Source organism: the organism of the source record quoted next, unplaced genomic scaffold, assembly GCF_019419815.1.
Source record: "Pyrus x bretschneideri cultivar Hongxiangsu unplaced genomic scaffold, Pyrus_bretschneideri_v1 Contig15, whole genome shotgun sequence".
Taxonomy (NCBI): Eukaryota; Viridiplantae; Streptophyta; class Magnoliopsida; order Rosales; family Rosaceae; genus Pyrus; species Pyrus x bretschneideri.
This window is the reverse complement of record NW_025999446.1, coordinates 7945489-7962344: the sequence shown is the minus strand read 5'-3', so window position 1 is coordinate 7962344 and position 16856 is coordinate 7945489. Positions and strand designations below refer to the sequence as shown.

At 40.4% G+C, this 16856-nt stretch overlaps 1 protein-coding gene across 1 annotated transcript; it reads right to left on the bottom strand.

The window, feature by feature from the left end:
• Positions 1–227: 227 nt before the first annotated feature.
• Positions 228–3052, bottom strand: LOC125475574 (PLASTID TRANSCRIPTIONALLY ACTIVE protein 6, chloroplastic). Its single transcript, XM_048580541.1, has 6 exons — positions 2492–3052; positions 2335–2403; positions 2143–2247; positions 1751–1870; positions 857–946; positions 228–767 (listed from the first exon to the last, which is right to left on the bottom strand). Exons 1-6 carry the CDS (start codon positions 2990–2992, stop codon positions 651–653), a joined length of 1002 nt encoding a protein of 333 aa, XP_048436498.1. The 5' UTR covers positions 2993–3052; the 3' UTR covers positions 228–650.
• Positions 3053–16856: the final 13804 nt, after the last annotated feature.

Below are 16856 nucleotides of genomic sequence, written 5' to 3'. Positions count from 1 at the left end.
CCCACCTCCCCCGTTTGTTCACAAAAAAAAAAATAAAAAAGAAAACATCATGTTGGGCTTTGTTTTGCTCGAAACTTAATTTCTTTTATGTGTTTTGAATTTGATTAATTTGGCGTTGTATTTAACCCCGTTAACAATCTTAATCAACTCTACGTGAGTCTTTACATGTGCCGCGTGTGCACATTAACGGCTAACTTAAAAGTTAAACATATATGACCATATCAAAATGCCACCAAATTGAAAACACGTTGATTAAAATGAGAATCGCAGCAAAGGCTTGGGATCAAAAAGTATTCTACCGTTACAAAAATTTCAACATTCTAAAAACTAGAGATCAAGCTCCTAAGTCCCTACACATATTTGGCAAAATGGAAGCTGAACACAAAGTGCCTTACCCACATGACCATCAAGGAACTTCGATATTCAATATCAGCTCCATACTTCGCAAAAACGAAAGCACAATATGCTTGCCAAAACATCAGGAACGAGGACCTTCTGATATTGAGCATTGACTCAACTTAAGTTAATCCGGATAGCTAGTGTATCTTGAAAGTCGATCTCTGATATATTCGCACATAGTGACACAATGGGAGTCTGAGTTTTGTTGCATATGTGCCTTCATGATGTTATCTGCAAACTTGTCTGAAGGACTAGAACCAATTGGAAACATTGAAATCTCGTAGCTTGCTAAGATGCCTCTCCATGTCCTGTCTGGTCTTATTCCACTCTTCCCTCTCTATCACTGTTGTCGGATCATCTTTTTCACTCTGAAAGGATACAAGAGAAGAGCGAATCAGATAATGAATAACAAATATAAATTTAAAGAAAGCAATTTCGATCAGACTGAGTTGGTTACCCCGTGAACTATTCTGAAGGAGTTTCCATTATCACGTATTACAAGCAGGTCGTGTCTCCTATCTCTGCTTCTTCCCCCCAGAACACTGACCTGTACAAGGCATAACATTCCCCCAAAATAAATAGAAAAACTTCATAAATTAGCAACACTTTGCACTGAATATTGAGCGGTTGGATTGACAAACATATATATAACTATGGCAGTCCTACTTATGTTGTAAAGAGCAATGCTCCCCTTCTAACTGTGGTTCCATTGTCTTCTGGTTCATCTTTGATCATATGTCAGTGAAAATGGGGATGGGGAAGGATATAGTGGAATTCATGGAAATATTCCAGATATAAAAGATTCCGTTGAATTTTTACTCATTCTATGTCTTACCAATGATGCATATATGTGAGAATGACCTATAGAAATCAGATTCTATCATGATATTATTACTGATTCATCATACTACACAAAAGCCAGTGTCATACAGACCTTAAAGAGCAAATTACATAATCCAGATGTTGGTACCAAATATAGTCAAAACTTCAAAGAGACATTCACATAATATTACTTTCTATCTTAATGATACATCCCACTTAGTTTAGCAGAGGTCAAGACACAGAATGTGAGAAATGGGATTCAAAAACTAATACTGTGTAATCGTGTTTCCCAGAAATCCACAACGGGTTAAATTTTGGCCAGTATTCTTTAATAAGTTAACTCCCGTTAAGGAAATACACATAACCAGCACAAGCATTATTGGCTATTGCTGTCAATTTCTTAGCAAACTCACATAGATCTAATAATATACAAGGCAGGAACAGATAGTGATACCATATGCATTATACAGTATAGGGAGAATCTCAAGGACACATTAGGAAAGCGAAACAGAAAAAGTAAAACTCTCACCAAAACTTTAGCTCTGCTAATGGACTTTATTTTGGAGTCAAGTACATAAATCTCCTCAAAATCCAGCACAAAATCAGGGTCCCCCAACCTCCGGTTCCTGTAGTGCTTTGTCAAGTAAACCTGAAACAGAGAAGCAGCCTCATGAATAATGCTATTTCTAAAACGAGACATTCATACATCCAAAAGGACGAAATATACAAACACCATCCATTCGCATAAAGAACTGCCAACGATAAAGAAGAACGGTCCATATGGTTGTAATGCTAATTGCTAACGCTATATCTCGAACCATTTTCACCCAATCAAATTGCAATTGTCTCCATCGCCACAATCCTACCCATTACATAATTGCTCAAAATGAAACCAAATTCATAGCTCAAAATCGATCACACCTTCAACACGTCCCGTTCAGACTTGTACAATGGATCTCTAGGAGCATCAATGGGTGGTTCAGTTACATTGTAGCAGCTAAAGTCACTCTTCGCACATCGAATGTACTACGATATCCAAAACAAGCAATGAATTATCAAACAAATATCGAATTAGCTTTAATAAATCAAAATTCAGTGTAGATTGTGGATTACCTTCTGAGGCATTGGAGCAAGGACCCTGGGAATCGCATAAACATCTGTGTCCGGAGGAGTAACATACATCTACACAAGATTTAAATATATAAATGAAGTTTTCTAATTAAATTTAAATTTCCTAAGTAAAATATGTAAAATTAGATCAAATGCATACCTCTCTGAAATCATAGACGTCATTATCGGGATCGGGAGGTTTCCTGATGAAGAAATCGCAGTCCAGCAAGCTAATCTTGTGAAATTCGTCTTCGTTAATCCGATAATCCACCACCATCTCCGAGTCCCAACCTTGCGTGAACACGAAGCTCTTGCTCTGCACCATGGCGATGTCCTCTTCGCCATTGGCGGCGGCGGCGGCAGCTGCAGCAGCAGCTAGGGTGTCGTACTCGATGTCGAAGTCCTTCTTGTTGTCGACTTCCTCGAGCTCTTCGTCGTCCATGTCGTAGTCGTCGGGGCCTGCGCTGTCGCCGTCGCCGTCGTCGGCGCGGACGAGGAAGGAGCGGGTGGTAGGGGACGGGGATAGGGTAAGGGGGTGTTTGCGGAGGGTATTGGGTTTGAGGGAGCGGAAGGGGAGTGGGTGCAGTGAGTGGAGGAGGAGGAGAGGGGTAGGTGTGGAGAGTAGTGGTGGTGGGGAGAGGAAGAGAGCGGTTGCTCTCATGGCTGTTGGCGTTGTCAGGTTTTGTAGGTTCGGAGGTTTATCAGGTTTTGGATGAGGAAATGAAGCGTGAGAGATAAACAGCGCGCGCTATTATCTTTACTCTTTAGTACTATAAGGGCTAGTTTGGTATTATTGATCTTTGAAAAAAAACTAATTCTGCTGTGTTGTGCTATGAAATAAAGTAGCAGAGTATTTGGTAAATTTTTATATAAAACAGAAGTGAAAAAATGTTGGTTTTTCAAAACTGGGTTTTGCAGCTTTGTGTTTTTGACTTTTTTTTCATCAAAAACTGTGAAAAAAAGCTGAAGCTGACTGTTTACCAAACATGAAAAAGCTGCCAGCTTTTTTTGATAGCCACTTTTTTCAGAATCACCTCAATACTAAACTAAGGCTAAGAGCACTCTTCTAATGCCCCAATTGCAAAAGCAATTAGGTTGAATTATTCCCGACCCACAAAAAATCATCTCCACTGTTTCGAAATTGAGAGTGGAGGAAGACTCGCAAGGATAAGAGACATAAGGCTAATGGGAGAGCCAAAAAAAAATCCTTCGTCTATAATCCTACATAATCTCAAATGTTATCAGTTTCGGTACATAGACCAAATGATAGAAAGCAAGCAAAATTTTCTAAATTCATGGAGAGATATAAAATAACATATAAGTTATCATGCTTGCTTATCCACCATTTCAGTCTCCAATAATTACATATCCAATTGCCCTATCGACGAATAAGCAAGCATACATTTCATGCTTGTTTGAGTAATAGCAATGAGATTCCCCAATATTATGCTAGAATAGCTCGGATTTCCAGAAGAAGATTAGGTTATAAATTATTGGATGAATTCTTTACGGAAGAAGAACAAATTCTTTCTTTAATCTTCCTAAGAGCTTCTTATACAAATTAGGTTATAAATTATTCGACGAATTATGTGGATGCAAATTTCCGCAATCTTCTCCTTTGACAAAAATGCACCCGCAAAATAATATCACCTAAGATTAAAGCCAAAAGCCTCACACGCCCACGATGAATTGTTGGGGGGGGGCTTTGGCCGAAGAATCTCTGATGCCAAAGTTAGAATTCTGAAAACAATGTGTTTAGGAGTTTGTGGGTAGCAAATGGCTTAGCTTTTTAGTGGGATAATAGGGCTATTTATAAGGAAGTGGTCGGCCCTATTTGGAGAATAGTGGTCGGCCATATATGGTGTACTTGGAGAATAATTACAAGATATTATATGAAATAATATCTTGCATTTAACATGATAATTAATCCCAAATTAAATAGGATTTTGTGAGTTACCTTTTGAATAAGGATTTGATGAGGAGTGATTAGAGAGATTTGAATAAATATCATTTTGATCACCTTTGACTCTTCCTTAATTAAGCTGTTATTATCCGTTGCATGAGCGTGGGAATCCTGATGTGTCTCGAGGGTAATTTTGTCCTTTTTACCCAAAAGTCTACGTGTCACCTCCATAATTTTCTTGATTATTTTTGGCTCCATAAATGCCCTCACACCTGCTAGGCTGCTCACAGGAAAGGGGAGCAGATGTAGAGATCTCCAACTTTGATGCAGATTCTCACTTGGACTTATAATTAGATTCTTTTAGAAAAGAGAAATAAATCGTCTCCAAAACCTATTTAAGCCTATCCTAAATAGGGGATTAAATTAACTTCGAAGGGCAATTATTTATCCCTCCAAGAAAGAGAGAAAGCTAAAGGATATTTGTTCCTCTCCCATAGCATTCTTCTTCATTTACTAGTGCAAAGAACCGTCTTCTGTTGATTTCTTTGTCTTCTCCGTGCCGTACCAATGTAAGAAAAACTTAATTTTCTTTGTCTTCTTCTTAGGTGGTGCTGATGCAGGGCAGTTGTTAAGGTGGTGCGGCATGTCAGCTGGCAGGGGCCAGGAGTCGGCTTGGCATAGGCCAAAGAGGTGGTGTGGCAGGGCCACGGCTTGTGCTACTCAGCTTGACTGGAACCAAGGGCTAGCTTGGCATGGGTCGAGGAAGTAGGGTGGCATGGGCCATGGTTTGAGCTACCTTGTTTGTGTTGCTTGCAAAGAATGAGGAAATTACTTAAGTTTGATTTCTTAGTTGTCGTAGATGGAACAATCAAGGATAGAGATGCCAAGATCGGAGATGCTGAAGATGAAGTGTCAGATGAGCAAACTGTTAAATGCGAAGTGGCTACTGCCCCCTAACTATTTACTGCTTAGCTAGTCTTTGAGTATTCAATCTTTTGAGCTGTGTGGGTTGCATCACAATTTGATAAAGCTCTGTGGAACATGAAAATAGTTAACTAATCACATCAAAATGAGTAGTAGTGTGGAAATTCATTGGCAATTTGCTCCCTTCCGTTGAAGAGTAGACCCAGATAGACGTCAGAGAATTAGTTTACCCTTTCGCACTGGAGAGCAATTAGTTTATCCTCTTGCACTGGAGCGTATACCCAGATGAGTATCAAGGAATTAGTTTACCCTCTTGCACTAGAGAGCAATTAGTTTATCCTCTCGCACTGGAAAGCAGACCCAAATGGGTGTTGGGAAATTAGTTTACCCTCTCGCACTGGAAAGTAATTAGTTTATCCTCTCGCACTAGAGAGCAGACCTAGATGGGTGTCGGGGAATTAGTTTACTCTCTCACACTAGAGAGCAATTAGTTTATCTTCTTGCACTGAAGAGCAATTAGTTTATCTTTTCCTTGAATGTTTATCTCCTTGGTTGGTGGTCAGCTAAGAATCTGAATGGATTAAAAACTTCTCTACCATTAAGTCTTTCCTTAGCAGAGGCTACTAGTAAGGGCTCGTATTCTGCTCTGTCGTTAGATGTTTTGAAGTTTGAAGTGTCGTGGGCTTGGTCAATGCAGGTAGGAACACAAGGTGGCACGATTGGGAGCCGTGGTGCAAGATCGGCACGATTGGGGGCCATGGTGACAGATCATGGGCGGGCGGGGGCCATGAATCAGGCAGGCACGACTTTGAGCGTGGAGTTGTGATGAAAATAAGACATGACCCTGGTTCTTAGTGGTTTGGTCAGTGTGTCTTTCTGGTACCTATTTGCCCCTAGCACCAATTAAACTAAGTTGTTGTGTTTAACATAAGTAATCATTGTACCCTCTATTGTATGTAAGATGGTTCCGTTTGCTCGATCTTGTCAATGAAAGGTGACCTATTTATGCTGGTCATGTCATATTGTAGTGCCTTATCAGTGACTTCGTTACGTTGGAAATTGCGTAATCGCTCCGTCAAAAGCTTTTTTATTTCTTCTTGAATTTGCCTTTGTCGGGGTTATGGAGCTCTCGGCTACCCCCAATCGTGACCTGCTGGTCTAGGTTGCTCTTCCATGTGTACGACTTGTTCATGCCACGGCTGTAGTGCATGTGGTACGTTCCTAATAGGCGAGCGAATTACTCGCAAGCTACTGGTTGAACTTGAGACGGATTGAGTGACTGCTTCACTTCATCCATCTTGTTGCCTACTCCAATGTAAGGTAGAAGATGCTCCTTGCGAGCCTAGCCAAAAATGAATATTTCGCCTAAAAGGTTGCTCATGTTAATTATTGAAGTGTGGCCTCAACTATGAATGTATGTTTGTCCATGGGCTTAACTGAGAGTGCACGCTCTTCCGCATACTAAGACCAAGCATTCTGGCAATGTACACTCCCGACTAGGCCTGTAAGATAACTTATACTCTCATCTTAGCGTGTGAAGGAGCCTGCACTCTCGATTAGGCCCACAGAAGAGCATACATTCACGGTTGGGGCCACACTCCGATAATCAACATACGTACCCTTCCAGGCGAAGTGTTCATTTGCGGCTAGGCTCGCAAGGAGCATCATCCACCTCACATTGGAGTAGACAACACGACGGATGGAGAGAAACGGTCACTTAATCCAGCTCAAGTTCAACCAGCAGTTTGCGAGTAATTCACCCTCCTGCTAGGAATGTACCACATGCACTACAGTCGCGACATAGACAAGTCTAACACATGGAAGAGCAACCTAAATCAGCAGGTCATAACTGAAGGAAGATTTGTGAAAAACAAGTTCATTTGAGCAACATCAACAACATGCAATTAACAATTAAAAGGCGGAATCATGTTTATATGCACTCAAAAACAAAACTTAACCCATGAACTTTAAAGCCTAGTAGATAGGTGAACCAAGACTCAACTCAAAACAAAGTGAGTTGAGAAATCAATACCTTTGTAGATTCCTCTTTGCATAAGCAAAGGCTAATCACCCAAAGAGAGGGCCTTCATTCCTTGCATCTTAGATCCATGGATTTGGATGGATGAAAAGGTTTCTCCAAGTTCCCAAAATTGAGAACCTCTAATGATTCATCACCAAGGCATAATGAAGAAGAAATGAGTGACCTTGGAGGAGTTTGATTGCTAGATGATCCCTCCAAGGTGGCCGAAATTTTAGAGAGAAAGGAGAGCTTGTGTTCTCATCCTTTCCCCAAAAATTACCATATATCAATTTTAGGCTATAAAGTCCTTTATATAGTCCCTTCAAATAAGTGACCTAATGGACCAAAAGCCCTATTCTTCTAACATGGCCGGCCTATAGGGTTTATTGGGCTTTCAAGCCCTTTGTTTATTCAAGTTGTCATACAACTTGAGTTAATGGGCTTGACATTCAAATCCCATTGGGCCTTGCGGCCCAAAACTAACCCGAGGTCTTTAACGAACTTATTCGTTTGATTAATTAACATATTAATTAATCCTAGCCTTAGATAAATAATTAAACCATTTAATTATTCTTACTCATCTCCGTTGTTTCTTCAAACTCTACCTTACTCGGTGAACGATCCATTAGGTTCCTTTTAGCGAGGCAGTGGGCGATTAAAAAACTCTTTCTAATCGATTGTGAATTGAAACTTACTTTCAATTCTCCCGTTAGTGATTATACACGTTTAGGGCTTCCACAAACCATGGTTGACGCCTAGCAGCATGTCATGGTTACCCAAGCTAATCAGAAGAGGTGGAGAACCTATTCAGTTTTAGGATTACAAATGCAATACGGTCTTTCTCTAATACAATACTCTTGACCACATTGTTTGGTTTGATAGTTTATTCATGTCTACTATCCAATGTGAATCTTGTACTTATATGATTACCTTGAATGTGATCTGGAACGCATTCCAACATCTCATTCATACTCTGGCCAGAGATTCTAAATCATATCATAGAGTATTCTCCCTCAAACAGTTTGAAGGTTAGAGATCCCTTGTTGCGCATTCACTTGCCTCCATGGCTAAGTGGCTTAACCCCGACGATGCCGTGGACACCCTGATAGAGTGACTTTGACATAATCAAAGATCAAGTACCTAACCACAAGACAACTGTGATGCCTCAGGTCAAAGGACTACTTTGCATTATCCCAACCATGAGTTCTCATGTGACATGAATATGAGAACTCCTCGTTGATCGTGTTCAGTGAACTCATTCTCTATTGAGCACCTACATGCTTGTCTTGGTGTCACTCACACCAATGACTCGAGACTAGTCACTCTCCCTGAGAGAAGACACAGCACGTACTGATCTTAACGGACTGTCAATGCCCAATTGGCAATCCTATGATCAGGAACGTTTAGGATGTGTCTACGAAAGAATGGTCTCATGAATCTAACTTCTTTAGATCGCATTCTCCCAATCACATATTCCTTGGACTTATCGTTTAAGCATATAACATTTATATGAGACGGCTCAAACAATAATGTTTGCCCTTAATATTAAACTAGATTAGTTTAACATGTGAAATGTCCATAAAGTATCATCATATGATTGGTTTTAGGGCACATTTCCAACAATAACTAGGGGCAGCCAAGAGCTCCGCCACCCTGACAAAACAAATTCAGGAAGAAGTAGAAAGGTTCTTGACTGAGCAATTGCACGATTTTCAATGCAACAAGGTCATTGATGAGGCACTACGACAAGACATGACTAACATAAACAAGTCACCTTTCATTGACAAGATTGAGCGAACGACACATTCCACATACACTGGAAGATACAATGATTACTTTTGTTTCAACAAATGTAGCACATTTTCGCACCCTAAAACGAAAGTATACGCTATCTCGGATGCCTAGTCGGGAGCGTACACTGCCAGAACACTTGGTTCATTACTGGTTGTGTAGCTACTTACCGAGACGATGCTGAAGAGGTTTGTTGTCTGCCCTTGTCCTATTTCGGAACACTTCGTCTAGGGCACGCTGTATCTTGGTATATTGCAAAAGCTGGTTTACCAAGGTTGTCTGCTACGCAAGGGCGTTTGTCAACTTTATGACTTGTCAAGACAAGTGTTATTCGTCATTTGGGTTGGAAAAAGCTTGGACGGTATGTGTCTCCTTGAGTAATGGAATTGAATGGACTCTAGGTGCGAGATTTAAGTTGGGATATGTCAAATCTACGGAGAAATGAGGTGAAAATACCCCCGGTTCAATCGTCGGTCCAAAAATCTGAAGCCAAGACTGTTAAACCAGTATTGGACTGATTTAGGCCCCTAGGAGGGCCACTAGAGTGGGATGGACTGTGGAAACGGGTTAGGTCGCGAGAGCAGGTTGGACTGTTAGTGTGGGTTGTGCTGCGAAAGTACGCGTACGCTAGGCCTTCTCTCTTCTCAGTGCGGACCCGGGATTGGCGCTACTCTGTGGCGTAAGGCTGGGTGTGCAAGGCTACTGTTATTGGCGTCTAGGCTTGGGCTGCTGAAGTGACAACAAGCTGGGCTGCCTCCAAGGCTTGCCTTTCTTAGGTCGTGGCCTGATGGTCCCGCTATCATGAAGTTGGCCCACTCCCTACTGCCACCGTGGTGGTGCTCGGTGGTGGCAAAGTTGATCATCTTGCCATTGCGTTGAGCCTCGTGGATTGTCGTGGTAGGGCTACGTCTCGTCCTCCATCATTTGATTTGGATCTTTGAACGTAAGAAGTTTCGTTCAACGTGATTTTCTAATTTTCCGTCATTGTATTTTTCCCTTACCTTTATTCAAAGAATTAAAAAATTCTAGGAATAAGAAAGTATGAAAACTTTACGAACGAACGAGAAATGAAAAACTTTGAATACGAGAGTCTTCTTCGAGCGTGTGAATCAAACTCTCAATGAAAGCACCAATTTGTGGATGCAAATTTCCACCATCTTCTCCTTTAACGAAAATGCACCTGCACGATAATAACACCTAATATTAAGGCAAAAAGCCTCCCGTGCCCACGATGAATGGGGGGCTTTGGCCTAAGAATCTCCGATACCAAATTTAGAATTATGAAAAGAAAGTATTTAGGAGTTTTTGGGTAGCAAATGGTTTAGCTTTTTAGTAGGATAATAAGGATATTTATAAGGGAGTGGCCGGCTCTATTTGGAGAATAGTGGCCGGCCATATATGGTGTAATTGGAGAATAATTGCAAGATATTATTTATCTTGCAATTAACATAGTAATTAATCCCAAATTAAATAGGATTTTGGGAGTTACCCTTTGAATAAGGATTTGATGAGGAGTGATTAGAGAGATTTGAATAAATACCATTTTGATCACCTTTGACTCTTCCTTGATTGAGCTGTTATTGTTTGTTGCATGAGCGTGAGAATCCTGGTGTGCTTCGAGGGTAATTTTGTCATTTTCACCCAAAAGTCCACGTGTCACCTCCATACTTTTCTTAATTATTTTTTGCTCCACAAATTCTTTACGGAAGAAGAATAGATTCTTTCTTTAATCTTCCTAAGAAATTCTTATACTTTGAAGAAGTTTTATAGAGGTTGAATTTGATATTTAGATATTTTTTGCATCAATGATCTAGGCAATCATGAATAATTGGTTATTGATGCGAGAATTATACGCACACAAATTAAACCCTCTTTTTGTCAATTGTAGTAAGTATGTAAGTAGGGATCGTTCTGAACCGGGGATTAGGAGGGATTGTTAATCACTTGGATTTGACTTCAAAAACGTAAAAACAAGTTTAAAACACTATTTGATGCGAAGAATGCAAAACTAAAAATAAGAAAGATTAAGACTAAGACTTAAACAAAATATGGGAGGGGGGATTTAGGTTTGGACGAGATTAAACTAAAATGGATAGATTGCAAAGAAAACAAATTGTAAATACGAATTTGACGGAAATGAATGGATGGGAAGCTAGCTAAGGGGTTCATCTCCACACATGTTATACTTGCATACAAAACGATTTCTAATTTCTTTTCAATAAACCATGAATTCTCAACACCCCGGGTTAATTAGGTCCGCTTAAATTAACCGTCAAGTTTTCCTTAAGTTAATGAATTGGATGATTGCATACGACAACCCAAAGCATTCCCCACAAGTTCCCTACATGAATTGCATAATAGAGATACAAGCAAGAATCATTAAGTTCTTTGAAAACTATAAGTGTTGACGAGGCATTCGTTACTATGATTGCATGAAACTTATGCCAAGAATTTATTTAACGCGATTGTTTATAAGCAACCTCCACTACTTGTGAATATAAGTTCATAACTAATAGGTGAAACTCACTTATATTCTAGCGTCATATTCATGCATGAAAATTAAGCGTGCACTCTCAATAAACATACATAAATAGGTTATCAATCAAATAGTTAAACAAATTGAATTCACAACTTATGAAACGCAATTAGAAGTAATCAAATCATATTGCAAGCATAAACATGTATTTCGAATCCCCCCCTAGCCAAGGGGGGTTTAGTTCCTCATACGTACAAGACAAAGAGAATTGAAATTAAACATTGGAATCGAGGAAAAACAACACCTAAAAATTCCAACAACTCAAACTTGAATTGTATGAACGTTTAGGCACTCTTCTCCTCCTCTTCGTTGTAGCATAAGGTCTAAGGATAGTGTTTTGGAGGGATAGAAGTGTGGAATGGAGTGGGGAGTTATGGAAATGGAAGTGGAGGAGAGAATGATGCAGAAAATGGATGGGGAGCTCACGGCAACAAGGTTGCTTGTTGTGTTGTGGTGTGTTGTGAATGAAATGAGATGTGTGAATTGAATGACAAATGAATGGGAATGCAAGGGTTTTTATAGGAGGAATGGAGGTGTATATGGCTGTTTGTTTATGATGCATGTGGCTAGTTAATGATGGAAAAACAGCTAGGAAAGCATGTGAAAGCTGGAATTGCATTGAAAGCCCACGGCAAGGAGTTTGGATGAGCTGGAAATGCATGTGAATGCTGGAATTGGGAGTGAAAGGCACGGCATTGAGTTGGGAATGAATGATTAAATGTGCATGGCTGGAATGATGAAGAATAAAAGGTGCATGTGGGTTGGAAATGATGAAGGAAATGCATGTGAAGGGTTTGGGAATGCACGGCAAAGGAAGTGTGAGTGAATGATTGAATGTGCATGTGGGTGAATGTGAAGGGAATGCATGTGACTTGGCTGAAATGAAAGGGAATGCACAGCATGGGATGTTATTGGTGTGTGAATGCATATGTTGAATTGTGGTGCAATGATGAATGCATGTGAATAGGTTGGAAAGTGGTGGATTATGCATGGCAAGGTGTGGAGAAAGAATGTGTGGCTGCATGGTTGTAGTTTAGGGTGTTGAATATGGATTTGCATGGCTTTTGAAGTGATTGTGGATTTTGGAATTGGAAGGAAATGCATGGCCTTGGGGTTGGTTTAAGAGAGAATGGGCTAGGCCCTTTGTTTTATGTCCAAAGTGCATACAAGGCCTTCAAATTCGTCCAACACTTTGGCTCCAATCATATGCTATCCATTCCAATCCCAATTTTGCTCCAAAATGCTCCAAAATGCATCTTTTTGCTTCCTTAGCCATATGAACCTAAAAACACACGAAAATGGCTTAAACTACTAAAACAACTATGAATTAACAACATAGATGCACGAAAACAAGCTAAGTAAGTCGCCTAAATATGCTCCTATCAAATTCCCCCACACTTAGCTTTTGCTAGACCTCGAGCAAAACAGAAAAACAAAACAAAACCTAAACCTTCCAACAATAGTCTCAGGGATTTTCAATGCACATGACATGTTAAAAATTCGTTATCTCCACAGATTTTAGTCATCTTCACACTTAAGTACATTCTTAATCATAGTCACCACATACTAGTTCACAATTAAGCATTTAAAACCATGTTTTGAATGTAGTAACATGCCTTAGAGAATTTGCTCAATTCCTCACAAGATATGCACTCAATTTTCACTCAGATTTTCTGACTACACACCCTACACTAAGTATATGTGAGAAGATTGATGTAAATATGAAACTGAACACTCACATATGTATATCTCAAAGAAAGCAATTTCTGGAGTTAATAAACATGTTTGGATATGATCTCATGAATAGAATGCTACCACTTAGATGCGAGAACCAGTGACACCATATGCTCATACCAAATTCAAACTCCACAATTGAAATGCACAACACTCAAGATAGAAGTCAAGGGTTGTAACGGGGCTTGGGGTATTGGCTCACAAGGAAAGGTAGGGATAAACAAAAGTTCTTTAAACAATAGCAAGCAAAGTAATGAAATTAAGGCTTAGAATTCACTTGGCATGCAGAAATCAACTTTTAGACATAAGGGGGAGATTCAACAACTCTTAGGGCCTAATAAATTGTTTTGGGCCCTTACTTCAACAAACACTACTTTTCAACTCTTTTTTTTTTTTTTTTTTTCTTTCTTTTTGGCTGTGCCTATGGCACATCAACTCATATAAACACTCTTTCCCCCACACTTGTTTTCTGCAATGCAATGATCAAAAGGAATTCATCTTGAGTTAAGCTTTTACTATGCTTCAAGAACAAAGGTATGGGTGGTCCTACTCTAGGCTAGGTGAGGATAATTGTGGGTTAACAAAGAAAGTAGGCTCCACAAGGCTCAACGGGGTTAAATCCTACAAAACAAATGAAATAAGGAAATATGGCGATTTGGCTTTGGTGGTGGTCACTACACAACTTCTTCTTGAATATGTGTTATGCAAATCAATAACATGCTTTGAATGAAATGGGCATGAGTTCTAGCATTTGGAACTATATGATGAAACGCCTTCTAAGTAATAACCAAGCAAAGAATAATGAGATAATGCAACGACTTTGGAAAACAATAATGCACAGATTTTTAACTCTCCAAATAACGTTTAGGCTCAAGTCTCACAAGGTTGTAGCGTTTGTTTGAGTTCCTTCCTTCAAGCATGTTACAAAAACCAATTTTTCTTTTATGATTGCATGTGAAGTCATACATTATAACCATAACCAAGCATATACCAAGAGTAAATCAAACTTTTCTGCATGTTTATAACTCTTTTTAACAGTCATGCAATTAAAAACCAAATCCTTATCATTGTGTTGGAAGGTGACCTACGACACAAACACACAAAAACGACTCAAAACACTCTTTTTAGGCTTTTCAAAACATGTTTTTCAAATTTTTATGTGATTTTCGGAGTTATAAAACAAAACACACTAAAACACTCCAAATCAGCTCAAAAACATTTTAAAACAGCAAGGAACAACACTTGAAGTTATGGGTGATAAAATCCCACGAATTTGCATCAAATATACTTAGTTACACCCCCACACTTAAATCAAACATTGTCCTCAATGTTTCAAGCATAGACTCACACAAATAACAAACAAACAAACAAAACAACATCTAACAACCTAACATGGCATAAACAAAATCAACAACAAAGAGAAGAGTTTAGGAACGCAAATCTGGAATTGGAGTGCTTTCTCGGCCTTCCTTTGTTGAATGCATGGGCATGATCTTGGTGATTCCACAGGCTTACTCTTGAACTGGGCTGAAGATTCTTTTGGTTTCCTCCGATCGTTGATTTTCCTTTGTGCTACTCTTGAACTGGGCAGCAGGATTCTTTTGGTCTCCCCCGAAGGTCTGAGCTTACTCCTTTTATCTGTTTCTTTGTTCAATCTCTCCAATTCGTATTGAAGAGGGTTAGAGGATAGCTCAGCATATGCAGTTGTTGCTTGTCTCCACATGCTTCAATGTATCATTTTCACTTGTCTTACTTGCTCCCCTTTGCAGAAGTGGTCCCTTCTCTGGAAGTGTATCAACCGTTGAAGATGACTACTCAAGAGCAACACTAGGTAAGCAACCAAGGAATAGATTCCAGGTAGTTGGTTCCAGATCGGAAGACTGACTCCAAGTGCCGGCTGATTGCTTCTTTCACTTTGCCATGCAAGTAATAACAAAGACAAAGGAAAAGACAGGGAAAGAGCATGATATGAGATACTTTTGCTTTTGACCTTGATGATATGAGATACCTTTGCTTTTGAAGAAGCGGTGAATGAATCAGCACATGTATTTGTTGTGCTTGTCTCTATATGCTTCGATCTACCGTTTCCTCCTGGCTCATCTGTGCTCCAAGCATCTGGTACCTTCTTTGGGGGATACATCCATGGTTGAAAATGTGTTCTCAAGAGAAGAAGAAAACTGAACATGTTTGAGAGGGTTGGTTGCAGCTACATTCTCGGCCGAGAAGGGAAGTCATGCGTTTTTGGGTGTATGCCTTGCCATGAATGTTGATGTATATAGGAATTGTAATGGCAAGTGGCAGTGCGGATGCGGCAATGTCCTCCACGCGTCTTCAGCTTTGTCAGAGAGCTTTTGACAAAATGGCACGCGTTTTCTGAAAAGCCGAGAACTTTCGACAAAGTTGAACACGTTTTCTGAAAAGCCGGGAGCTTTCGGCTTTGTCACCCACGCTTGTCGGCAAAAGTGTGTAGCTGCTTTCTCGGCCTCCACGCGTCTTCTGAAAAGCCGGGAGCTTTTGACAAAGTTACACGCTTTATCTGAAAAGCCGGGATTGCGTCTGAAGAGCTGACGATCTTTACGCCGGAAATTCCGACTTTGAAGAGTGGTGTCTCTTCATTTCTGAATTGGTGATTGTGTCGCCTCTCCTTTAATAGAGGTGATCGATCACCTCTAGCATGCACACTTTGAAGATTGCCCAGAAATCGTCTCCGGCCCGTCGAGATTTTACTCCATCCAACCCTTCTCTTTTAACTTCTTGAAAAATGGCTAGCTCATCTAACCCATCGAACATTTGCTTAGATTTGAGTCTAAGCAGTGATCCGGTTGCGCCGCGTCAGGATAAGGTATGGTGCCCGTCTTTCTTATCTTCTCATGGCCCTCTTACAGGTGAGGACTCTATGATGACGGATGCAACAACAGCTATGATAGTAGCTCGGAACCTCCTCACTCCCAAAGATAGTCAGCTGCTTTCAGGACGGTCCGATGAGTTGGCCGTTCAAGAGTCCCTGGCTCTCAGTGTTCAGTGCACTGGCTCTGTGTCCAACATGGGCCAACGCCTACTTGCTCGCTCCCGTCAGGTTGAATCATTGATGGCGGAGGTGGAAAGTCTTAAGCAAGAGATCAAACAACTTAAGTACGAGAATCGAAGTTTGCACGTGCTTGCCAACAATTTTTCGACAGGCATGAAGAGGAAGCTTGATGAGCTGCAAGAATCTGAAGGTCGGATTCAAAATGACCGTCAAAGGCTTGCGGCTTTCTTCCAGAGGCACCTCTTTCCTGCATCATCTAGCGTTCCACCAAGGATTGGGGCCTTGAATGATCTATCTTCGGTGCCTCCCGCTCCTATGGCTCCCCCTCCGATGCCTCTCGCTCAGATGCCTCCTGCTCCGATGCCTCCCGCTCCTAGAGTGTTACCACGTAGTGGGGCCTCACGTACACAACCCTTGCGAAGGCTCCATCTTTCTGCCATGTTTTTTTTTTTTTTTTTTTTTTTTTTTTTTTTTTTTTTTTTTTTTTAGAAGTGTAATCTCTCGGAAATCAATGAACAAGCTTTGTTTTATTCACTGTATTGGGTTGCCTCCCAAGTAGCGCTTTCTTTTACGTCTTGCAGCTGGACGA